General features: G+C 39.4%; 1 protein-coding gene across 5 annotated transcripts in view; it reads right to left on the bottom strand.

Moving 5' to 3' along the window:
- The window catches only part of Ephrin (ephrin), a 121,612-nt gene that overhangs the window by 50,398 nt on the left and 43,422 nt on the right, over positions 1-27,792 (bottom strand). The window contains exon 1 of one of the 5 annotated variants that reach the window (XM_083041156.1): positions 825-2,271. The exons of the other annotated variants lie outside the window; for them this stretch is intronic. Coding sequence (XP_082897282.1) covers positions 825-943 — 119 coding nt within the window. The 5' untranslated portion in view covers positions 944-2,271. Of the gene's footprint in view, positions 1-824; positions 2,272-27,792 lie in introns of those variants that run through there. 5 annotated transcript variants of the gene reach the window in all.

Raw genomic sequence — 27,792 nt, 5'->3', positions numbered from 1 at the left:
AATCACGAAATTCTCGTCAAACTTTTAAAGTTGAAGATCACATTTAGAGTTAAATGTCCGATGAGAATTTTTAATTTTAATACTTCACGCGAATATGTAATTTTGGTCCACACATATGATTCCAATTTAAAAAAAGATTAATTAGCAAAATTATTTTATAGGAATTTAAAGTTTGTTTTGCAGAATTTTCGAATATTATGCATTTCGTTATCAAAAATATGCAGTTTTTTTTCTATAAGAGGGTTATTCAAGAAAAAACCTACTGCCGCATATGAATTATTCTTTTCATGTCCTCCTCAATTAACGAGTTAATCACGAAATTCTCGTCAAACTTTTAAAGTTGAAGATCACATTTAGAGTTAAATGTCCGATGAGAATTTTTAATTTTAATACTTCACGCGAATATGTAGTTTTGGTCCACACATGATTCCAATTTAAAAAAAGATTAATTAGCAAAATTATTTTATAGGAATTTAAAGTTTGTTTTGCAGAATTTTCGAATATTATGCATTTCGTTATCAAAAATATGCAGTTTTTTTTCTATAAGAGGGTTATTCAAGAAAAAACCTACTGTCGCATATGAATTATATTCTTTTCGTGTCCTCCTCAATTAATGAGTTAATCACGAAATTCTCGCCAAACTTTTATCACTTTTCTCGTCCGAGAATTTCTTATCTCGGTGAGTGTGAAAGAAACAAACGCGATCGCAAATTCGCGGAAAACTCGCGTTCTTTCGCTCGCATTCGAGAATTATTCGTGATGGACTCCTGGGGAATCGGCGATTAGAAAGAACGAGTTACACATTTTTTTTTTCTCGCACTTACATGGAATTGGTGGTGTTCCAGTACATGCTGATCGTCTTGGCGCAGTTGCTGACGGTCGACAGTAGCACCGTTTGTAGACACACGAGGAACACCAGAGTTACGAAGGACGTGGAAACCATGGTAACAACGTGGACGACGACCAGCACCGTCACCACGGGCACTCGGACTCGACAACAACCACCACCGACACCAACAACAGCACCCGTTGCACTTTCGCCCGCGACCTCGTTGCAGTCGTCCACAACGACCACCTACTTCTTCCACCACTGTCGCACTTCCTCCGCCACATGCACACTCCACTTTGGACCGTTGCTTTTTCTTTTTCCTCGTCGACGAGTCGATCCTCCCTTATCCACCTTATCCCGGAATTATCTCCGTCGCTTTTACACCGTCATGCCGAAAAAATCCGGCCCAACGATCCTCGCGACGCGGGTCTCAATATAGTCGAAAAGAAGGGATCCGTAGATCTTGGAACGTACTCGACGAGAATTTGAGTTCTCGCACGTATCTAAGTATCGGAGCGATCAGACGCGATTCGTTTCTCTCGGCGCGCCGTTGTCGATGGTATCCGAGATGATAGCGCCGGTTCCATGGATCCAGCCCGTGTTTCTCTCGCCCGGAGCGTAGCTTACCAGGCCGTTCATTGGTTCAGTTTTTCCCCCGAGATTCTGCGAAAATGATACAGCGACGATACACAGCCGACCGCGGCCGCTGCTACGTAAACGCGAAAACGCGCCGCGAACGTTGCGTTCTTCAGTTGGGATTGTTGCACAGCGCGAAGTTAGCTACCCGTCGCTCGCCGTCGATCACTCGATACGCCGAATGCAGGCGATAACACTCGGCATGTTCAGGATTGAGGGTGTCGAAGCCGATTCTCGGGAATGCGTTAAATGTGTAAAAATCAGTATTCCGTGAAACGACGCTCTAGATCGGCGGATTCAGAACTTTTCTAACACTTTTCAAGAAGCGCACCGTCTCGAGAGAGAGACTCCTGGTGCCACCACATATCCGTCGAGACGCGAAGTGACGAGAAACTGCCGATATTCGCGGATATTCCGATTCTTAGTCGCACGGAGTAAAAATCTCACTGCGATGGATAATACTGGAATCTCACAACATCAGGGCGATATTATCCCTCTCGAGCACAGGACACTCTACAGTATCCTCTAGACGTCGGATAGCACTTTCAAAGTCACACTCGCGACGAAAATTCCCACGGAATTCCGAGAAGGTATCCGACCGGCAAAAAATCTGTCGAAGAAGGAACGCGCGCGACGAAAACACCAACGTTACATCGATACGTCACAATTATCGATTTCTCGCAGCCACGACGACCGTCGAATCGAGTTAGAGTATAAGACGCGAATGTCCGAGAGATACGGCTATCTCTCTGGTCGACGGACTAAATAAACACAACTTCGCTGTTCGGCGTCGCGGACGCGTCTGTCGAGCGAACGGTTCGTCTCGCGTCGGCAGACTCGGTTTGCGGCGGCTCGAAAGTCGAGCGTCGACGGACTCGCACGATGTCGGCCGAATCCTACTCTCGAACTCCTTGGCTCTTGCTGGCTACGCGGTATTACGCCGCTCGCTCGCGAGATGTGAGTTTTGGAGCGACTCTCTTCAACTTCTCTCTCTGTACAAGAGCGCGCTCGTTCGGTGGAAAGAACGTTGCGGTTACAATGACAAAATTTTCTCTGAATGCGCTTTTTTTACAGCTATCCTAAACTGGTCCAAAATGCTCTACTCGAATAAAGGAATATAAAATCCAGCGATTTATGAGAGGTTTCGTCGTGTATTTAATTTAAATCGTATAAAATATGTGATATATATTCTTTAAAAACTTGTGAAAATGGTGCTAAATAATAATAATGATTTAAAGTTTAATGATGTATAGTATTAAAAAATAGTTTATATTATTTCTGGCAATGTACAAAAAGAATATTTTGTGTAGCGATTTATTATAACTCTAAATGTGATCTTTAACTTTAAATGTTTGGTGAGAATTTCGTGATTAACTCATACTAATTGCGAAAAGAATAATGATTATGAATTAAGTCATGTGCGGCAGTAATTTTCGTGTATTTAAGACGTATAAAACATATGATAAATATTCTTTAAACTTGTGCAAATAATCCTAAGTAATAATAATAATTTAAAGTATTAAAGATTAAAATATAGTTCGTATTATTTTTTGCAATTTAAAAAAAGAATGCATAATGTAGCCATTTATAACAGATTTCACGTCATTTCAAATTGAATAAAACATGTGATATCTATTTTTTAAACTTGTGAAAAAGATACTAAATAATAATAATGATTAAAGATTAACGATGTAAAATGTTAAAGATTAAAAAAGTTTCATATATTATTTCTCGCAATTTAAAAGGAATAAATGTTTTATACTCGAATATATTACATTTTCTCCTAAGCTGCAAAAAAGGCATTAGTTGTCTTTTATATAGATAAAATAGTTGTAAAAGTTCCATAAAATCTTTCATTTTTGAATTTTTCATATAAAGTTCTGCTTTAATATTTTTTTGGATCTGATATTTTATCTAGATATAGGACTGACACAAAACAGATCAAACAATCTCGACTGTCATGCCAGACGTAATTTCGGCTACAGTATTGCCGAGCTCAAACGTTTCTCCAATTCCCAAGGGGAAAAAGGGGGATAGTTTGACAGTCATTAAGAAAAGCGACCACCATGATAAATTTGTCTCGGATAGAAAAAAAGTGTGTAGCACATATATGCATTCATTTAACGTTACATACAGCAGCGCGTCTTTTTAGAGAATCATTAATACAGTACGGATTCTCGTCGCTTTAGTATTCTCCTTCATCTTCGATTTTAGAGGCGGATGCAAGGAGAGGTTCGATTACGATGAAACGCAGGGACATCTCTTGTTCGCGCCATCAACGGCTCTCCCTCGGCACTTTCCGGGCGCGGAAAGGCGAAAAACAGAGATTCAATTCTGAAGAAGAAGGAATGTTGGAAGAGGAAAAAGGGGGACGACGTACTCTTTGATGCCACCCGTAGGCGGTATGGTGTAGGTGCGAAGTGTATATGAATCTCGTACGAGGGCTGTAAATCTTTCTCCTTTTATAATCCAGCCGGAGAGTGCCATCATCCCCCGCGATTCCCGCGTGTCTGGCTCACTCTATCTCTTCATGAAGGGACGAATCACGCGTGTTTACGGAGGTGGAGCATCGCGGAGCATTCAAACTCACCGCGGGGTATCGTCCATGGAAATACGGAAGGGTTCCAAGGGAGAACAGCTGACGAGGGAGTGAAAGCGAGAGATATACGCGCGGATATGGTCGATAGGCAGAAGATGATGACTCTCGCGCGATACGCTCTTCTCGAAAGGCTTTCCGCTCTCTTTTCCCGTGATCGTCCGCACTTCTCCCCTCTTCCCTCGAGTGAGTCTCAATTATTTCGCACCCTTTGAGTCGCGGCAACTTGGCTACACTACCTAGGCAACCTCTTCACAAAGTGGGATACGCGCGCGGCGTTAATGAGACACCGTTACAGTACTTTTTTTTGTCGAGCTCCGACTGACCGCCTCGTCGCTCCGAGACTTACCGGGTTTATGGGTCATGGCTAAATGGAGTCGAAGTTCTGAACTCTCTCGTATATCAAGAATTACGGGTAAGTGAGTCGAATCACGCAGAAGAGTTAGGGTAAATGTGTCTCGAATATATCTGCAATCTGCAAATTTACACTTCTCGAGACGTGACTCATCGCCGTCATCGTCATTGTTTACAGCAGGTGGAATTATCGCATAGAACCTGCTCCGTTCTCATGCGAAAGAGCGAAGAGAGAGCCTCTTCCGTAACGTATGGGTGATGTGCACCTGTCACATGCACGGAATAATATTCCACGTCTACGAACAGGTAGAGTAGAATCGAATGCTCGGCCACGAATAAATGGAGCGTTAAATTTGCACGAGTATCGCGGTTGGATATTCTATTATATCATGCGATATATCGGCGTAAATATTTTCGAGCACAAATTATAATCGGTCGAAACAAACAAGTTTTAGCATCATATACAACAATACATTGTCAATTTTCGTCTGCAACACTGCAAGGAATATTGTTTCCTTTATATGAATTTATGTCGCGAGAGAATGACCTATGCGAGAACTCTCGCAATAATAATTTATTTTATAATCGTAAAGATAGCGCGAGATAGAAATTTTCTTCGCACCGCATGTATGCATATGTTCTCGTATTTCCTGTCTATCGTAAAATAAATACGGACGACTATATGAAGAGATAGTTAAAATTCGCGAATTAATATCACCGATATTTTCATTTACGTTTTTCTTTTTTTTTCTTTCAAAAAAACTTCAGAAGAACATGAAAATAACGGTGAATATCTCGCAACGGGCGTTCGTTACAGAAAGCAAACATTTCCAGAATCGGAAATAACGGAGCGAACAAACGATGAGCCACGAAAAAACGCGGGATCGGATAGAACCTGTTTCCGAACCATTGCCCGCAATTTCTTATTCTCTTCGAACTGTAACACGAAGGGAAAGAGTGAAAAAAGAAAGGGAAAAAAATTTTGAATATAATCATCTTTCTCTCTAACTCAACCCATGTGTAAAAAAAGAAAATTCCACCATAATTCTGTAGTTTGCGATGAAATAAATTGTTATGTAAGAAATAATGTCGTATTTTTAATAAATTACAAGTGAAAGCTAAATTAATTAATGCATTTATACACTGAGAGAATTTTCTCTTGTAGAATTTACCCTGAAAATCATGGTAATTGTAGGAGAATATGGTATGGAAAGAATTATATGAGAATTTCTCTGATTAATATTCATCACAATAAAAATCTCTCACAATAAAATATAAAACACACACATACACACGTTTGATTAATTTTACTAAACTGCATAGTAAAATTAATTAAACATGTTTTATAGAGGTTTTAAGATATTATTTTTATTGTGATAAATATTAATCAGAGAAATTCTCATAAAATTCTTTCCATATACCATATTGTCTCACGATTACCATGATTTTCAGAATAAATTCTAAGAGAAAATTCTCTCTGCGTATAAATTTAAAACTTTAATACATTTAAAAAAGAAACCTCTTTAGAGAGCAACTCTATATTCATCTATTACATATCATACTCTATATAATATCTATTATATATTTTAAAATATTTACTACAATTTGATATCTTCAGTGATTAGTTTGACTCGCCATAATTTATCAAAACATTCCCCATAATTTCGGTCAAGGCTACAATGTTAAAACTGTCGAGCGTAAAAGGGACCGTTCAAAGGACTCGGACGAGCGCCATTCAATCTTAAACGCGGGCTCTTATAGATGACAAGAAATAAAAGGAACCGAAGCACCATAATCCAGGCTAAAGTGAAAACCGCGAAAAAAAGCGGAGTATCGATCATCATCGTTCGGGGCGCATCTCGACACGTGTCCGCCGCATTCAGCGCGATGCATCTCATGCCACAATTAATGTTACCTCGACGAGCAAAGAGGATTATTAGACGAGAGTGATGAATGACCGGCGCAGACAGGGGCGTATCGCGCGACGTGGGGGATGCCAGTGGTTAGGATTTACTTTCGGGTTACAGGACGCGGTGGTTGCGGCGAGGGGAGGCCGAGAAGGGAGAAGAGTCCTACGGTGAGATATTGGAGAATGATTTCATGCCTGCATTCCTCGGACCCCGTGCAGCAACGAAGGAGAGATGCGCGCGGGGCCTATCTGGAATAATAGAATACCATTTGCCATTGTGTTTCTTTCTGTCCCTCTCTCTCTTGGTTCGATATGGTGGGTATCGGTTACTCACGTCTGCATGCGTGGATAGAGCAAAAAGAAAAATAGAAAGAGAAAAATTAAAATACATGTACACCTTCGTTCTTTCGTAATGCAGTATCCGATCTATGGTAGCCGAGTCATTATGCTTTCTGCCCATCGACAGAAATTTACCCGTGATTATGCGATACCTGGCACACGTACAGGTACTCGTCCCGCGCGTATTTATGCTACAATACTTGTTCGATTCTCGTGAAAAGCGTCGTCCGAACGCGGCGTCAAAGAGTTGTGAAAGAGATTCCGAGGTTGTTGTTCGCTCACGCGCCGTGACACATCGCCGCGTCGATGTATGCGGCACTTGAGCATAATTTGTCGAGCATTCAAATGCGTAATGATGTAACATAAGCACGTACGACGGAGGTCCGTTCAAGATAGAGGAAGCGACCGGTGCTTTCGATCCGTGACGTCAGCGCGAGAGGAACGATTTTAGCTACACGTGTCGAGTGCGCGCGTGTTTTGTAAGAATGATTAGGATCCATTAGTGAGTAAATAAAATGAAGTAGCCGGTTTTTCATGTTGGCGAGACTCGTTCGATTTTTTCGTAAAAGATTTCTTCCCGCTTTATTGAATCGCGTTTAAAAATATTTAGATGGTGCAAAAATATTTTAAATTATAATGCGAAACTTTTTTTAGCACGTATAAAATTATATGCTTAAATGATAGAAATGATTACTAGTTACATATCGGAATACCATATAGACTCTTAACAAGAAGAAAGCACGGAGTGACATAAATATTATGCAATATTTTATGCACATCTATGAAATGCGGTTCAAAATTAAGAAAGCTCATAAAATTTGATTAGTGAGATCTCGCGCAAGCGTTTTTAGAAGCCGCCTGATTTCACGCAGGTGTCTTCTGTGCTCGTCAATTTATTTTGGGGATTACACGAAGAGGGTCCCTCTCTCCGGATGGATGTATAATAATGGGGTAGTCTCTTAAGATTCCAGACGCGCCGCCGAAACAATGAAGAATGACGGGAGGAACCATTGTCTCAACGTCTGCACATCGCTGGTTCCCAAATGCCGAAACGAAATCAGTAGCATAGCACATGGAAAAATATTGGAAAACGTCTTCGTAGCTTTGTGGATTTTTCTCTACGATCACGGGCGATTAAACAGACACGTTTCGCCACTCCCGGCCATGTATATATCTACGATAAAGCTTGAATCTGACCTATATATTGCCTCAATGTATTTTTTACATAATGATGAAAGAGAAATTAATAAAAGAAACCAATAAACAAAACTATCGCGGAAAATATCCTTACTTATTTTCAAGTTTATTTATTAGAATCTTAGAATAGGTATTTTTTCCAGATTCTTTTTTAAAAATATATTTAGTGCGGGAAGAAAAATGCAAATTCTTTTGAAAATCGATACTATTGTTAACAAACGTCATCGGGACCGCGAGAGAAATGATGAATTGCTTACATAAGTATACAGAGAGAATTTTCTTTTAGAATTTACCCTGAAAATCATGGTAATCGTAATATCTATCACAATATTATATAATTATATTATTATTTTTATTGTGATAAATATTAATCAGAGAAATTCTCATAAAATTCTTCCCACACCATATTGTCCCACGATTACCATGATTTTCAAAGTAAATTCTAAGAGAAAATTCTCTCGGTGATAAGGTGCGTGGGGCGAGAGTTCGCGCTGACGCGCGTCGCGGAAAGAATAGTCTACTCGCGAGTAGGCCGAGAAACGATGGGGCGTCCGTCGTAAAAGGGAAGCGTAAAAATCGATTTCCATCCTCGCGGACGCATTGTTCCGCCGTTGACAAGTTGACGGGCGCATGAGCGTCGGTTAATGGCTAATGGATCCTCGGGGCATCGCGCGGCTCGCGTTTCTCGCGCGGCGGAGATCCACAGGTGCAGAGAGGGAGAAGAGGAGCTCGTTGAGCAGCTCGATCGAGAATAACGGCGGGTCGGTCGATCGATCGATCGATCCCGCCGTCTACTCTTCGTATCCTTCTCCATTTTGCTCGCGGAAAGGCCGCGGGGCCGATACGAGGCGATATCGTCAGCGCGATTGACGAAGGTGAGAAGAGACGAGAAGCGTTTATGCACGCGCGCGCGCCCGAGACGCCTCGAATCAGGATCGACGAGGATCGATGTAACGTGTCCAATCATAGTTCAAGGCAGGGTCAGGAAGAAGAGCCTCTCGCGAGAGGAACGCCGTAATGAAGCAAAATGGATTGGACCCTGCCGGCGAGTGAATGCGTGTATATACTTTCACACGCGCGTCTCTTCCTCTTCTCTCCTCTTTCGCGACGTAAGTGAGTGTGTGCGCGCGATACGAATTTGGCGAACGGCGATAAATAATGATGATCGATGGCCGTTGAGAATTTCGTATTGTGCGAGCAAAGATCGCGATTACCTCGCAAATTAGGCGTAGCCGGGTCTTTCGGTTCTTCGGGACTTATTAACATATGATAATCCGTTTTCTCCGAGCGGGATCATTTCGTAGGATCAGTGACCTATCGGCGAGGATAGGATAGCAATCTACGAGCTATCGGTCAACTCGTAACAACCGTTCGTACACGTTACGAAAGAGATTCTCGTTATATGTCGAGAAATATACCTCGAGAAATAGTCTATCGTATCGAAAACGTTTTTCGATCATCACTTTCATACGTGCTTCATACGTGATTGTGCTAATAAATTTCATATAATTATTATCGAGTTGCGAGGTCCCTCGAGCGTGACTCATCCTCTCTTTCACTTGTGATTCCATGTCCTCGCGTGTAGTAAATATAAATCGAGGATACGCCACACTATCCGCAAGTTTTCGGCAAATTTAGAAAATGCTACTCTAAAATCTTTGCACCTGTTTCCAGACGGTCTAACGATTAATAAAATCCTCGAGGAAAAAAAATGCCCTCCGACAAAAGAATATCGGTGCTATTCATTATAAGATGTCAAGAATTTTACCTGCGATAGCCTATAATTCAAAAATGATGATTACAAAATTATGTTCCATTAGGATATGAAAAAGACACGTCGTTAAGTATCGTTAGGAATTTATTACGACAGTCTAATAAACGTCGAGATAGGTTTGTTGATGTTTTCCCGAACCAAACCTCAGGTAACCGATTTTTCCGCAGAGCGGTACGATATATTTTCCCAGAGAATCGCGGCACCTGTCTTCCGGGATGCATCTGCGGTTACTCGCTCAAATGGACCCGCTCAAAAGGAAGTAAAGCTCTTTTAAAAAGCGCTCAAACCAGCGTGCGTATGTGTGTTTCGAGAATATGTACATAAGATTTGACTTTTTCTCCGGCTTCCTTTCTCATCTCCTCGACTGCTAAGGTCGATGGCGACCAATATTTGCGAAGCACTTTCATTTTCGTGATGCGTTGCTCGAGATACGCTCACGTATTTCTGGCCAGAGCGCCGCTTTACCCACTACCTTACATCCATTTAATACCTCCATTGTGCCGCGCTCTCGTGCGAGACTGCTTTACACACTGGAGACGGAGAAAGAAGACGAGGAAAGCGAAGAGGCTGAGGGTGAAGGACAAGCGGAGAGGAGAGAATGCGCGGGCGAGATGTGTAACAAACGGATCGCGGGTCAACGATCAAGGACCGGCCCGGGTTTGTTTGAGAAGGATTTAAACATCTCTCCGTATGACTCAGCTTTATTAAAACCAGGCCCTAAAGCGAGAATCTGTATCTGGAGAAAGTAATCTAAAATTCTCTAAATAATAAATAAACGAGGGAATAAGCAAAAATGCAAGACGCATCGATCATCATCATCGGTACCTATTATTTAGGCTTGCAGACGAAAGCATTTATCATTAATGACCTAATGACAATCATTTATTATTTATTCGATTAATAAATCCGAGTGTGTTAATAAATGGTACGTGCAAACGTAACTGTAATTTGCAAGGATATTATTGCAAGACTATCGTGTAGCGTTTAATCGTTATTAAATGTTTGTGCGATAAAATAACATGTCACGATATTACTTGTGTGCTTTCGTTTGTTAAATCGCTATCATTCGCACTGGTGAACATTAATCTGAGAAACGCTGCCGATTTCCGCCTAACGAGGTCCGACCCTTATCTCGAGTTTTGGCGGAGCCCGCGTTAATTAGAAAATCAGACGAGAAACGAGGAGAGAAGAGGAGAAGAAGAGAAGAAGAGAGAAACCGTAACACGTACAAAATGCAAAACAGATACGTTTCTACAGTAATATTAACGATTCGACGCTTCAGTGGGTGGAAGCACGCAACATTCGATAAAATTTGAAGCATTAGTCCGACTAATGATCAACATGACTGTCTGTCCATGAGTAGATACCGGTTCTTTGGGGTTTTCAAAAGAAGGAAAGAGAAAGCGTGTTTCGGATCATCATGAGAGAGCGAAGGATAATGATCGTTTCTCGATGAGGCCCATGTATTCGAGTGTATATCGTAGAAACTCAAGCACGCGTGAATGTCGTAAGGCAAAGTAGGTACCAAAGCGCGCTGAAGTTAATCTTATATGGAAATTACTTGAGTTTTGAGAAAAGAGTAATGCAAATTTCACTTAATACTTTTTAAAAGTAAATAAATAAGTAATAAATTAATGTAACAAAATTAACTTAAAAGAAAATCAAATTATTTTAAAAGAATTAATAAATAAAAAAAACAGAGAATTAAATTAATATAAAAAAAATTTAATACATTATTTCATATGTACAAATTAAAGAAAAGAGATTATTTATTAAAGAAAATAACAGAAGAATTAATAATAATACAATAAAATTTGCCCAATAGAAATTTTACAAAATCTAAAATTTCTTTTTTAATTAGTTGAAATATTTCACACAAACAATTAGATGGGTGGGATTTAAATGTTGGTTGGGTAAAAGTCGACTCCAAATTTGTTAGAAAAAAATTATTCATAATTTAGGCGAGCACATATAATCGCGGGAAAACTTGCTAAGGATGCCATTCTAAAGTAGAACACAAGAGCACGCCAGAATTAGAAAGAAAAGCACGACGCGTGCGAGATTATAACAGGATGCGAGCTAGTGCCGATCGTAAGTCAAGGAAGCACTCTCGCTCTTAAAAGCCCGCAAGCGGGGAAAGAGAACGGTATGCCATGTCGCGTTAATTCATAGCCCGCAAAAGATCAACGAGAACTGTGCCTTCTCCGGTGTAGCCGTGTTAGTCGACTCGATTATACATCGCGGTCTGGAAATTTCGAATGATTTCGAATGATAATAACCAGATTTATAGAACACTAATGTACTCACGTGTGCCCACTCAGCCAAGAATATTATATCTTATACGAAATTAAATTCTTGTTGAATTATGCGGTAGTCCACATATATTAGAGATAAATTTATTTAAAATATAGAAATTGTATATAGATTTCATCTGGCGCATAATATAAATATATAGACAAGATTTTTATCAATTTTGTAAAATCCCTATTTTAAATAATTTTATAATTTAAAACTTAAAGTGAATTTTATAAGTTATAAGCTTACATACATGCATTTATATAATTTGACAAATCTTAAAAAACTGTGTTATAAATTAGTGCAACCTGAAAATGAACATCATGGTTGAAACTGAGTTCTTTGTGTGTTTAACAACCGATAAAATTACAAAGATAGGGATCAAGGGTTTTGTAGAAAAGACTGAGCTTTTCTAGATGACACACTTTCTTAATCACCCTATTGTTCGCCGAAAACGGCAAACGGTTAAATGTTGGAAAGAAAACTATTTCCAGTAGGTTTCGGAAAAATTATTACCGATCGTAAAAGATAATTTCGAAAAAGCATGACGTTATATCCGTTAATAGGAGAACTTTCCCCAAATGCACTTCTGACTATTGAATCAGAATTGATCCTGCTGACTAAAATTAGAGCAAAAACTGGAGCAAAAAATTGAGAAAGTCTCTTCTACCGTTAGTTTTCCTCCGGATGTTACTTTGTCTCTTTAGGTCACGTAAGAATTACTGCTGCAAATCAATAAATTTTGCAAAAAAAAGTCTTTTTTTGAAAAGAGAAAATGTGATATTCTAAACGGGATAAATTTCTTCAAGAAAAAGAAAAAGGAAAACAATAAGCAAACAGTTGCATTGATGATATATCTTTTACCTAAATTTACATTTGATTTGTAAAAAATTAATTTAATTGTTCTGATTTAATTGATTTAATTCTTTGTAAGTATTATATTTTCAATGCTTTAAAGTCCTTTCAGTATTAAAAATATCTGTCAAGAAAATATATTTATATCTATATTTCTTTGTACAATTTAATTTTATTAGACACATAATTTGTTAAATAATATATTTATATATGGAATTTGTTTCTTTATGTAGAAAATTTAAATATTATTATAAATTATTCGTAGCTAGTTCAAAGATAATTTCATAACCAAATGATTTAACCGATTTAATCAGAGGACCAGGGATTTCATTTTATAATTTATGTTAAATATAAAGAATTGTAAACGTCGTTATTTATTCTAATTTATGCTGATCGAATGGTTACGGTGCTATTGTCTCCGGAATCGAAGGAAAAGCGGTTAAGGGAACTAGGTAAAAGGTGTCAGTTTGACAGGTAGGTGTATAATCTCGAAGACAGGAAAAACTAATCCACTTGACGAGCGGCACGTAAACTAAATTTCTACTTTTTCACCACGAGGACAGGAAATGTTGGAAAGGATTAGGAAGGATTGGAAAGATTCTTTCGAACAATGTAAATTTTGACTACAAAAAGGAAGGAGTTGAGTGCCATCAGGTATATACATTTTAAGAGCGTAGTGAATTCCAAGATCTCACTTTTCTTACTTTCCAGTATACGGCAGAAAATATAGAGTTTAAAAAAAAGTTAAACGAAAAAACTTAGCAATAAACTTATATATTTTGCTTTAATTCCTTTAGCAGTTTTTCTTTTCCATTTCAGATAGGTAAAGCGAACCATCGGAATATTAGAATACCAGATTGTATAAATTAAAATACTCCATTAATTCTCGGTACCCTATTTCCGCCGGCTCTCAATTACGCCGGGTAAACAATGAGAGCCGAAAACTTCCCTTAATTTATGACGCTGCTCGACACTGCCAGATAATCGAGAGTTTTCGAACGAGTTGTCGAAATGGCGTCTCGCGGTCGCGTCGAATTATTTCTTTTATCCGATGGATTAGTCGCATACCTCGGTTATATCAAGAGAGTCCCGGGTGGGGAAACGGAGAAATGGCAGAATGTTCGAAAGAGAAAAAGAGCCGTACGGGAAAGAGAAAGGGGAACACACAGGAGAGCGAAACGTCGAGAGCGCAAGGAGAGAGAGAGCCGTAGAGGAGGCACTTTATGCGTTTCTTTCGTCGCGGGGTTTCGTTTGCAATAATTTATGCGGGAAGACAGCTTGAGAAATGACCGTTGGCTCCTTGTGCAACCTTAATTTGCAACAGTTTACTTCAGGAACGTTTTGAGAAATGGCCGCTGGCGAGATACGAGGGCACGGCCCGCACTACGTTTGCGGCGGATCGCATGAAGACATTTATCGCGGATCGGCCATCGATGGGAGAGAGAGGAAAAAAAGAGGCGAGAGATCTCGGTCTTTTTAGACGTTTCCGTTCATGTAATTAACAAGTGAGGCTTCTCGATTCTCGTATTCATTCGAAAAAAGTTCGATAAAAGTTTGCTGGAGCCTATAATAAATGGTGTAAGTCGATATCACCAGCCAGTCGAGAATTACTTCAATCATTTGGAAGATACAGTTTGGGAGAAAACAGACGTTGATTCGCTTTAAAACGGCAATCGCGTTTGAAAAAAGGATGTTATAAATTAGCCTCGCGAATGAGACCGCAAGAGCGAAACGATTAATGGTTCAAATATTCGCTCGCTGACGTTGATGAAATGTCACGTCAGAATCGTGTACCAGTCTTGAAATATTTAAATGTTCTGCGAAGAAGCAGATGACGACCTTTTCGTTTAAGAGGGAAGATCTCTCTTTCTCTAGCACTTTCATAAATTCGATTATTTTTACATTTTATGAAAAATACATCTTTTAAGAATATTATCTTAAAAAAATGCATTAAAAAGTTCCAAGAATTGATCAAGATATATAAACAAGTCATTAATTTTACACCATACGACGAAAGTGAATATTCAGAAAAAAGAGTGCATCAATCATGTCAAAAAATAAATAAATAAGTCATGGCAGAAAAAGCAAGCTAACAAGAAAATTAATTGAAGAATTGACTAGATATTACAGACACGCAATTTATAAATATTTTATAATATAAAATTATGTCCTCCTTTTTTTTATAGAATATTTTGACAGAAAAAAATATGTTTAAGTGCATATATATAGTCGAATTCAAATTCAGACGACGACTTATTAATTTTTCCGCCAAATAAATCGTTCGCGCAGAACGGCCGAAAATTCCACTCGTTCAATCACAATACGAATCTCAGATCCCGCGCTAATAAAAAGTGCCGCGTGCCCCCGAGATTCTCAACAAGGATTCGGGAACTCGAAGGAGAGAAAGAGAGAGAGAGCAATCGAAGAGAGGACCGAGGGCAGGACTCTATAACGCAAAGTAATACGGTGAGGTTAATTCGACGAAAATTGCGAAGCTGTCTGCCCTTATCCATCAATTTTAATTCAGCTCGCGGCCCACCCACCGTGGGCGCGCCGCCTCTAGCAACTTCCGTTCGCGGTCCTTTCGTGAAAAGAGACGCAGGCCTCTCCCTTCGTTCATTCGTTCATTCGACGGAAGAAGGGTACCACGAAAAATCGCTATTAATCGTCGTAGGACCGAAAATGCGATCGCGTTCAGTATCTAGGTTTCAAACTACTACTATTGCATTTCATAGAGGAGTTTTCTCTCACTCTGGTGATTTTTAAAAGGGTACCATTAATCATAATATGTGTATATATGTATTGCGATACTTCGAATATCGTTTATCTATATCGTAAGAATCTCTCTTATTTTATGAATCCTACATCTTGTCCTATTAATTTAATATTATTGCATTGCTAAAATATACTACTAATAGTCAATTATAACATAAGTAATAAATAATTCAGCACATATGTAGGCCATCTTGAATAACTCCCGAAAAGCTTTACTATAATAAAAAAAAGTTATCTTAAGAGGAGAAAAAAAATATTTGATCCATGTGTATTCTTATTATCTCTCCCCGGTGGAAAGAGATATTAATTCGAAAGTCGAATGCTCTCTCGAGAAATATCGAAGAGCGTCCTCTCTTTACAAATCACGCGAGATTCAATCGCAGAGACACGCGAGATGTTGTTCCGGGCGTATTGTTACTTTTCACAGCGATACTCGATCGAGTATCATGCGCGATTAAGAGGCTTTGAAGAGGGTCGTCGCCGCGCGTTGAAAGCATCGATGGGATTCGATTGCGACACCCGGCACCTTTGACATGCATCTCCCCGACATAACGATCGCTGAAACATGAAATTGACCTTTCTAGTCGGCCGGACATATCTGTCGATCAGGTCCACCCGCGGGACAATTACGCCGTAACGATCCGCGACCACGATCCATCAGAATTCTCCGTCACGCGTTGTGAGCATAACCGCGATCAGGCGAAACACAATCCGTTTCTTCTCGTCCTTTCTTCGTCTGCGCGTCCGTGCGCAGCACGAGAATTTTAAAAGCCTCTTAAACATAAATCGAAGCATCTCCTTGCAATGCTAATGCGAATGATTCTTTTTTTTTTCTCGAGACACGCGGAAGATTTTTTTCGATGTAACTTTTTTCCAAATTATAATATAATTTTCTCTAATTGTTTTTTTCAAATTATTTACAAAATTAATTTATAAAATATATAATTTAATTGTAAATATAATTTTTCCAAATTATATAATTTTTTATATTGTTAAATCTCTGCATACAATAAATTCGATCGCGAGTCACTTTATATTCTCATTTAAGTCGAAATAAAAGCAATGTGTATTATTTCGTTTCGAAATGCTATATCGATCACTATTTTCAAAAATACTATACAATCGCGCAATGCCGCATTCAGAGGTTTATCAGAGATTAAAAAGATTCCCAGTGTTTAAAAGATTGAAAAAAACAACAAAAAACAGTTTCATCTCCGACAATTTCCAATGTTTGCATCGAGCGCTTTTAAATTTCATATTGGAAATGGAACAAAATACGTGAAAATTATTTTTGTTTGCCCCGCAAATCTATTCAATTCCGTCCGTAAAGTTGAAACGAGACTTGGTCAATGTGGAAAATATTGCTCGCTTTTTTATCATCTCGATGGCGATATTACTTCAACAAAACTATCGACTGTATACCTGGTAAATACGCGTTATGTCGATATAGGGATGAAAGAGCAGGTCCGGCGAGGAAGTAGTCGGGGATGACGGAACGGAAATAAAGGCCGGCGAGAGAAGACCGGGCGAAATGCCGGGATGAAGTCAATTACATTATGCATATGACCGGTGGAAGGCAATACAAGAAGCAATCGGCCGACGATGGAGGCATGCCACTGCTAAATTAACTGCCTACCTAGTTGTGCAATGCAATAATGTATTAACCGCGGTGTGTACAACTACCAGCTTCATCTCTCTCCCTTCCCTCCTCCTATTTCTCTTAACTTTCACGCGCATTCCATGCGTTCGCAACCCTCTGCTGATGTCTTATACCTCGGATCAACATCTTCTTGTAATTTTACCGAAGTATCTCTATGTAGGATATATATATATGTATATATCGTCGATTAATTTTAAGCAACATTGCGTTTCATCGGAGTAATTTTTAATTCAAGATTCATGCATGTGCACACGCGCGCATTCGCCCCCTGTTGTATTTCAAGATGATTCATCGAAGACGAACGATTTTTCGAGCTTCGTACTTTGCACGTGGAAAACCTATCGCGAATGATTAACGCGAAGAGCCCGTAATAACGAGTCGGTCGTTGCAAGTATCCTCTCCTTATAGCGGAGGGACGTTTATGCCCCTGCACGGACTATTTATGCCCTCAGAAGGAAGTGCCGAGTCTCTTTATCCGCTTTTAATGAAGACCTTGGCAACGTCGGTATTTCTTGTGGAGATGTAATATATTTATATATAGGTAGAGACAATAATTTTCTTTTTTTATAATAATTTAATAAAGAAAAAATCAGCTTTCTCTCTCTCTCTCTCTTTCTCACTCTCTCTCTGTGAACATTGATTTACGCGCTCACCTTAAATAATTAAATTCACTTCCTACATTTATGTTAATCTAAATTTATGGAATTTATGGAACCAACATCTACAGAGGGACAGAGAATTGCTAACTAGAGTTGATAAACCAAGACAGCCGGTATAACTAATCCCAACTTGCAACATGATTAAAATATCACTTCGGTTGACAAGATCTCAGGGCAATCCACTTTGCCGGCTGGCTGCGAAAAGGAGCGATAATCTCGAGAGGGGTATAATTAAATAACAAACAACTATCGACTTTCTCGAGGGAAACACCGTGTGACACGATCAACGCTTGCGATGTATTCCACGCAATTTTATGACGCAATTCCACGGCATAGTGGCGCTCGAATAAAGCTTCAACACGCCCTTCCGCGCGTAATATCCGGTAAAGCTTCTAGTTTATCGCGCCTTTTACACGTCGCGGCAAGTTCGCTTGAACCACCGGCAAAAGACTGGAAATTGTGTGTTTTGTGAAAGGTGAGAGAATAGGCGCATCGTGGCTTTTGTGGAGGTCGAATAAAAGCACGCGAAGACCTTTGCTAGATCATTTAGCTCTGGAGCTAAATACGTAAAGTGAAATTTTGCGACAAATGCAGGCTCAGTTTCGCAAAACTATCATACAATCTTTTAATTACTTTCTGTTCTAAAATAATTCTAAGACTCACGATTAAATTTTTTAGATTTATTGAATTCTTAGAGAATATAAATAATGAGAGCAAAAGAAGCTAGAGATAATTGAATAATTATGCAAAAAATTTGCATTCGAGACTTAAGCAAGCTTACATGATTACAAGCGATCAAAAGAAAGACCGATCGAGATAAAGAGATTGTGTTTGCTGCTCGAAGCGAGGTTGAATCGTTCTGGGAAATTAGATACACGGTGTACAAGTGGAAACATGAATAGAACGAAAAAAATGAAACTCATTGTATGTCAGAAAATTGATATTATCAAATAATTATAACGATACGCGATAGAAAGAAAGAGAGGAAAAGAGAAATAAATTGTTATGCAGATTCGTAAATACTTGCTATTTAATCGCGTCAAATTAGAATAGAATTGTGAAAATTGTAACGACTGTGTTTTTAATTGTTTTTGTATTTATACTCCAGATACCATATATCACTTAAGTAAACAAAAATCAGATGTCAGACGCAAATGAATAATTCTTATAGCTTTCTGCTTTATTATTTATTCCTGTTCAGAACTAGAACATATCTAGGAATAAAATAATTGACGTTTGACATATATTTGAAAACCATAAATTGTATGAAAAAAATAACCATGTCAGAATTCATCAAAAACGATTCTAAAAAAGTAATACAGATAACGTAGTGTAATATAAAACAATAAAAATTAATATCATTCTTCAAATAATTATATTATTGTTCTATATCATTGTAAGAAAGAAATATTAATCCAGTATTTTACAAAGACGCCGCGAGCCCATGAATAGATGTGCGCGTAACGCGAAGTTATTGTATATAAAACCAAGCTTAATCCTTTATCTCAATGCGAGTGCTATACGACTAGAGTCGGCGAAGCGTGAAAAAGACTTTTGCGAGCCGATCGCGCGCGAAAGGCGAGACCGACCGGACTTTATCGCTTCCACGGCTTTTCTTTCGTTTCACACGCGAAACAGACGCGGTGCTCTTGAGAGAGTTCAGTCGCGGAGGAGAGATATGCTTGTCGATCGAAATCTCGGGCAACGTCCGAAACCAATCGGACCAAAAATCTCTCGATCGACAGAGCGATATTAATGCCGACGTATCAATTCGCTTTGCGCATTACACAGTCCTAAAACACCGCTTCGTTAAAACGTATTTAATATATATAGTTCTTTTAAATTAGAATTTTTATTTTTTTTTAACGCGTAAGATTTCGTAAATTAAATTTGGATTTAATTATTTTTTCTGAATACCATCGCGATTCTGATAACAGAGAAAATAATATTTTTTTTATCTGGCGGGGAGTAATCGAGATATATTGTATTCGGCGTTTTTCTTTTTCTTTCATGTGGCATAGAAATATAAGAAAGTTAATTAACACAAATTCAACTCTGCCCTAATGAAGTTAAGCCGATGAAGGTCCATCCGCAAGGTCCGCCGAAGTGAAAGTTCCTCCGATAGGAAACGCTCGTAATCAGATCTCGGAGTGCCTTTAATTCCATTATCCTATATATTAATTGCAAAACCGATAGCGGAGTGTCTTCGCGATGCTATTAAACTCGCGACGCTCGAAATTAAATTGTCCGGCAACACGATGAGGAGGAGAGCCCCCGTGTGTATATCTCGATACAAGCCGGCGAGATGGCAACCTCCGTGACTAACTAACGTATTCATCCCTTAAAGAGTGTCCGTGCGACGACGATGACCTTGAAGATAGCGGACTGTACCGGACGAGAGAACTCTATCGGAAGATGTGCGACGCGAAAATCGAACAGATCGGCGAACGATTTTTCTCGTGTGATCTAAACCGATGGCTCGACCATGACAAAACTGAGAGTCTTAAGTCTAAGTAGTCTTTTTTACACGGAAATGTCCCGGCTGACGACACACGGGCGTGAAATCGACGCGACAAATTGCGAGAATATCTGTATCGTTAATGAGACACCGTGTGAAAACGATGACCGCGAGATTAAGACAAGGTATTTTTCATAGGATCGTTCTTATTCCATAGTTTGTTCGTAGTAAAACAAAATCGATAGCCGACTGGTTGTTAATAATTTTCGATCGGATTACACGCGATCGCGAAATAAGGTAAGGGTAATTAGACGCTATTAATTCGCCGGATAATTTGCAGTAATAAAAATGACGAATGCTGTATCATAATCTGTAGATAAAATGATGAATTTGTATGTGTGTAACAATGAAATAATACTAAACAACATTAATATAATCCTCTTATTTCCTATATATTTGTGCACTATATGCTTTTTCGAACATATATATGTCAATATGACTTCAAAGTAAATGTAATTATAATAGTTAAGGTTAAAATGTATATATATATCTGTATGTATGTATAATTAAAAAAGATTCCAGTCTCATTATAAGTTCATAATTAAATGCAATTACATCGACAAAATCATAATATATGCACCATATTTTTTTATTAAAAAATAAATAGGATCTATTCTGATTTATATATATTCATACAATGCATATATTTATTTATTTTCTCCCAACAGTTTTGTATTATTTTTTTCAACAGCTGAAAGAGAAAAAGGTGCCGTACCGTTGCGTACAGAAAAAAGCACTGTACATTAAAATTCGATAAACAAACTCAACAGCTGGTTTAAAGAGAAATTTATTTTATTATTCAACTCGCTATCGTAATGAATAGTATTTTCGCTCATGCGCAAAAAAAACCAAAGGGTCATTCTTTTCTTAGAGGGGATTGGCCGCGTCGAACCCGGTATGTGTACGGACACGACGGTACGATATAACTACTGTACATCCCATAATTCATTAAAGCGGTATTCTTGCCTTTGGACTCCGGCCATCAACGGAGTTGCTGTCTCGTCGGCTATCGTCCGGACCCGCGGCGAGGAAGATGTGCGCGGAAGGGGAAACGAGAGAAACGAAACCGGCGAGAAGAAAGACGGAGAAGAGAATTTCTCGCGTGTGTATCCAATGCGCGTGTATTAATTATTAGTATCATCGCCTCGACGCAACTCGCATGCCTCTCGTTCCTTTAGGCTTCTCTAGAAATCTAGGAAGTGCGAGTGATGTTTGCACAATCTTTTCCGGACGTATATTCTCAAGGAGAATATATCCTCCGCATTCCTTACTGTTAAAGATCGATCTTCTCTTTCCATTCTCGTTTGCAATTAAAATTACACATGCCGATAAAGTCAGCCATCATGACTTAAGAGGCTGTGTCTTCGAATGTCTATATATGTTCTTCTGTTACGTAAGTTTAATGTATGCGTCAGCGATAATCCAAAAGCGTCTTCATCGCGCCAATAAAAGGTTATCGATAGACATTAATTTTTAACAGACAGTCACCATGGCGTGGTTTTCTACCAATGGACCAAGGAGAGATTCCGAAAAGGAAGCACGTGAAGAGCTGCGAAGATGGCTGATGGCTTGTAACCAACACCAAGGCGGCCATTTGCGAGACACGAGGAATCCGATACGGGGTTTTGATCTTCATAAGCCCACCCACCCTCTATCGTGTTACCCATGGGGACAACGCTCTCACCTTCGGTGGTGCAATAAAAATGGCCGGAGGGGTGGAGGGAAAGCTCGGGTAAGGAGGAGGATCTTCGTGACGTTCGCCTGTCCTGCCAGGCCACGAAGGCGGTTGCGATCTGTCGATGATGCCTCTCCTCGACCTTCTCTCCGGAGGTTAATTGTCCACTTTGTCGTTCAAGTGTTCTCTCATTCGCTCGGAAAGAAGAGTCCCGCGGGTGGGAAACCTGCCATGTGCAGGTAAAAAAGGAACGAAAGGAAGAGAAGAATCGGGCCGTGCAACTCGGGCATAGTTCCAACTAGTTCGTGTAAGTCGTACTAACTTCACCCCGCGTCGTTTGGAACCGTAATCGAATACGGATACACTTGTGCATCGCATAAGTGCAGCATATGGGCAAGTATAAATCTCGAGGAAAAATACTGACACAACCAGATCCTTTAGACATTTCAGAACATATTCGGCTAACAAAGATATCATTTTTGTTCTCGAAAATTCATTAAGGATAAATCAAGATTAGGCGCATCTTGTAAGAAATAAAAAAAAGGATGGAAGCGGATGCTCGCATTTACCGTTACAGATACCATCAATTACCGTCGCCTCTAATAATTGATTCGCGAGATGAGATCGCAGCCTGCTCATTCAATCGCGATCCTCGGCGCAGAAAAATCGAACGCAGAGTATTAAGCATTAACGTCACGACGACGGAATCTAAAGAATACCGCTTTAATGAATTACGAGACGTACGGCGGATATGCTCTGTCTAATATATCGATATTAGGGGGGCCCCGATACTAGGAGAGCGAGTGCCGTGTTACGAGCGAGAGCGAGATTGATTTCGCAATCGAAACCAAGAATAGCAACGCCGTAAAATGGGCGGCTGTGTACTACCGGTTTTCAGACGTAAATCAAGAATAGCGAAGTGTAATCACGAAGCGTAATTTCGCGGCGAGGCCGTATTACGACGCGAGAGAGATTGTAAACGGGTTTATTAATCCCGCGGACCGAAATGCCGAAAAGCCTTCTCTCGTAACTCTCTCTGTACGATTCTCTGTGCGCTTTTAATGGGGCCCGACGGTGGCGCGAGATCTAACGATCGAGTAGCAAGCGGACTTATTAAACGGTTTTACGATTTCATTAAGCGCATGAACGGAGAATCGAACGGTCGCGTTCTTTCTCGGTCAACCTCACGGATTGATTCGCTTCTGCGCCAGTTATTCGTTTTGTCGTATATATACGGTGCACGATCTTAAATCGAATCTGGGAACCATTAAAAGACCACTTCAATCGCGCAAATTTTACTCGACGATATTGCAATTATATACAAATAATATGACACGTGTGCTTGGGTTTTTATTAAATTTTACGTTCTGAGATTTATTCCGAAAATCATCCTTTTGAGATGAAAATGTATATACTCAAATTATTTGATTCTGTGAATGTGTGTTTTCGCGAATCGAATATAAATCAAGAATAATAAGAAAAAATGACGAAGATTAAATCGACCAATTCTGGCAAAATTGAACTTTATTAATTCACGACGTTTCGACCGTAGATTTCGGTCCTTATCAAGTGCTATGATACAAAAATATATACAATTATGAAACCAAAAATTAAAAAGTCACGCTAAATAGGATAAGGACCGAAATCTACGGTCGAAACGTCGTGAATTAATAAAGTTCAATTTTGCCAGAATTGGTCGATTTAATCTTCGTCATTTTTAATTATTGTCTGGTGATCCTACAGTTAACATTTGTTAATAATAAGAAAGTCATCTCTAGTATTTACAGAAATATTTATAGAATAATTTATAATTAGAAATTAGAAATAATTAGAAATAAAAAAATATATACAACACATTATAAATAAATAAAAAATACACATATATATAAATTGCAGTTATGTTTATATATGTCGTGTAAGCTCTAAGTAAGTTTTAACAACGCCATTAGAAAAGAGAGACATGGGTATGTCTATATTAGTACGAAGAATTTCGTGTGATCAGGATCAGGCTTCAATCTTTTTTTCTAGGAACGAACCGAGTACTGGTATCATACGAAAGGACTTAATGAAGACGCGTTTCCGTGAAACTCGAACTACGAGGAAGATTATACAAGATGTACTTCTTCGCGCCGGTAACTCGAACTGTGCTTCGTGAATAGGATTAATAAAATCTTACAGAGGAGCCCCGCTTCCATGGAGACCTTAGGAAATGGTTCGCGATAACTTTTCATTAATTTACGCTTCTCGTAGATTAAGAAAGTAATCTCGCGTCGTAACTCTTCCGAAATTCATGCCGCAAGTAGAAGCATCCGACAATGTCAAACTTAATGATAAAGTAGTCAGCTTCCCTTCCTAAAAATTCTCGTAAACTTAATCGTGCTCGAAACAGATTAATTAATGTTCTTTTTTTTCTTTCATCAGATATAAGAGTCCGTTTCGTAAAATCCTCATCAAAATTTATTTTTCATATACGTATAATTATTATGATTAAGCTATTAATCACTAAATGTATAAGCAATTGTAGCATTTTTTGTACAAATTATACAAGTTTATCTTTTATGTTAATAATTCTTACAAATATTAAAACAATATTAATTGTTAAATTCACAATACGAGTAAGTTTAGCAGTTTTCAAAATTACCAATTATTTAAATAGCTCTGTTTAAATCATTCCTTTCATACCGTACTGTACTGAACTAATTCCATACAGACAGATACCTAATGTGATTGAAATCCTGGACGAATACTCATCGAGACGTTTCAGCGGGCGATGGAAATGAACGAACGCGGAGGAAACGGTCACTCAAAGGCTACAAGAGAAGCGGATAGCGAAGGGATAGAGGAGGACGTTTGGCCGGCAGACGGATTCCTTCGATTCAGTTCGGTTCGAGTTAGCTGGATTTGGCGAATACGACTGTTTGTAGTCCGCCGAAGGCCCTGCGGCTACTGATCGTTCTCTCTCTTTCTGTCCCTCTCTCTTTCCTTCTTTTTCGAATGATTCGAACCACGGAACAGAACGAAGCAGAACGAAACGAACGAGCTACCTGCCAGTCTTGCCAGACAGATGCGTCTCGGCCGGAGGAGAAACTGAGTGGAAACGAAGCGGTAACGAAAAGACGAGGAGAAACGCGGAGGTGAAGAGGACGTGCGGACCTGTTGTTCGTAACACGTGTTTGCGTGAACTCGTCCTCCGTGCCCGTCCGTCTATAAGAGGCCAAGACGAAGGCGACGATGTATTACCACCGGTGACAGTCCATCTCTCCTCTAACTTCTCTCCGCGCCTCACCTTCATCTCCTTCTTCTTCTTCTTCTTCTATCCGCTTCGGGAAAATAAGCAAATAAAAGCCGGCACCGACGGCCGCTCGCCTCGTCGCGTTCGCTCTAGATTTTGGAATGCGGGCTCGAGCAAGCGAAAAATGTGGGAGACTTTGATGGGAGTTTGTTTGGACGAGAAATTATAGGTACCGAGAAGAGAAATTTGAGAAGAAGCGCCGTTGTCTTCGGCAAATGGTCTTGGCTACATGGATCCGAAAAGACTTACAAAGAAATTTCTTTGAGGGACGAAAATATAAAAGAATCTAAAAATAAAGCTGAAAAAAATATCATTTTTAACTAAAAAATCTATAAGATACGAAAAGTAATGTACGACGTATGGAAGAGTTTTGAGTTTCTTGAGGGTTAGTGAGTGCAATTCAAAATCTTGCTTTGCGCAAAAGAAAAAGAGGTGAGAGCTTCTTAAGAATGTGGATATAGACAATAAGTGCGTCAGATGTGAAAAGAAAAAAAAAAGAGAAAGAGACAGACTTTACAGGACGCAAAAGGAAGGGATGTCTCGACCAATGAGAGACTACCGTGACGGCGGCCATTTTAATGATCGGCCCCGAGCTAAACAAAGAAAGGCGAAAAGGGGAACCGAATGACTTTCCAGCCCCTCTCTCTCGTGGGGATGCATGTTCGCCGTGAGTACAGTAACCCCTTAACATCGCGTAATGCATACGCATGTGGGCGTGCGAGGGGTGCCGTCGACCAATCATTGGCCCGCGCTTTCTTACTTGAAGCTCGAGAGAACACCATGGTGTTCTTACCTTTCCCCTCGTATGTACACGTGCACGTATACATATTGCGTGTATATATTCGCATACGGGTGCATATGGGATCTCTACAGGGTGTGTCGTAAAAAATTGAAATTGATAGCACGAATATGCTACCTGAGGAATTTCAAGACCGGATGTTTCCCGAATAAAAATTTTATTTATAATTTTTTTCTCTTGTGTATTCGTGTTCGTTATATGTAAGTGGTTCAATACCTAATATCTTGCTTAGTTACACTCGATATTAAAATCTTCATTATTAATTTTATTTTATTTATATTAGCAGAAGCTTCTAATTTAGCACCATAAATGCGACGTCCCATATTTTATTAATATCTGTATCTTTGCACTTTTGCTGTCTTCATATACAAATAATATTCAATAATAAATATCATACATGGAATTATAAATTCTGTGGATATAAAACGTTAAGAAAAAAAATATCTTATCGCGAAATTGATTTACATACGACATTATTATAACTTGATGCTACTACTGTATGATGATATTTTTAGTTTTCGATACACCTTATATATTCGCGCGGATACGTGCATGCATCGTCATCGTCATCGTCACCCTCTCTCTTCCGTTCTTGTCGGCTCGTTATACATTTTATCCACATGCGGGAGCAGCAGGAACAGGGCGGAAAAATTGTATCGCGAGACAAGCCGCGATTTGCTGATGAGACTCGCGAACGAGGCGAGAAAAAAGCGAGGGGGAGAGGAGGGGTTGAAAAAAGCGCCAAGGGGACGGGAATAATTAATGCACGCGTGTCGTTAACGAGTGTGGGACAAAAATCATCGGGCGGCCCGTGTCTCGCGATTGAAAGACCCCCGGGCACACATCGACATGGTTGGTGATCGGTGCGTGAAAACAATTTCTTGCTCGCCGGGTACATATTGTCCCGCCTTCTGCTGAGTAATGACTCGCTCGCTCGCACGTTCCGCGATCAGAAAGGAGAGAAGCCTCGCATGTGTAAATCTCCTAGAGCAGTTTCTTGCAATTCCCAAGAGTCGTGTGCACCCTTTGCTAACCGTCGCGGCGGAATGTAAGCGTTTACATCCCGATTGTATGCGGGCATTATTTCCTCGTTGGTTGCTGAATATACTTAAAACTTATAAATGTTTGAAAATGAATTGTAAAACGCGCATTCTGCCGATTAAAAAATTATCTATAATCTCGTTGTTTTATCATAGTCATCAGAGGCACTCGTGCCTGTCTTTAAACAAAGTCATTGTACTTAAAATTAATATGATAACGATGTAAAAATCAATACCCTAAATGATCATTGAATTTATTTATTCCTGTATGGCTATATATGCGAAATTTTGTTTTCAAGTTATTATTGCATTTGTTTCAAATATACACTCTATATACACGTGCGATTATACTTATAGAATCAATTATTTTATTTATTCCGAGCTCTATTTATTCCTGTGATGCGATTATTCCTGTGAGCGTGTGGAATATTAATTTGACAGATGCATTTAGCGCTAAATCTGCGACGAGAATAATAGAAGCGCCGTGGAAATATGTATACCGCTTCCAATTTCGTCCTATCCGCAAGTTCACATTCTGCGCTTTCGACGCGGCCTGAAAGCGTCACTGGCAAGTCGCCTAAAAAGCGTAG

This window comes from Prenolepis imparis, unplaced genomic scaffold (assembly GCF_030444845.1).
Source record: "Prenolepis imparis isolate NDT839.2.m4 unplaced genomic scaffold, iyPreImpa1.0 SCAF_6, whole genome shotgun sequence".
Taxonomy (NCBI): domain Eukaryota; kingdom Metazoa; phylum Arthropoda; class Insecta; order Hymenoptera; family Formicidae; genus Prenolepis; species Prenolepis imparis.
This window is presented reverse-complemented; position numbering and strand designations above follow the sequence as displayed.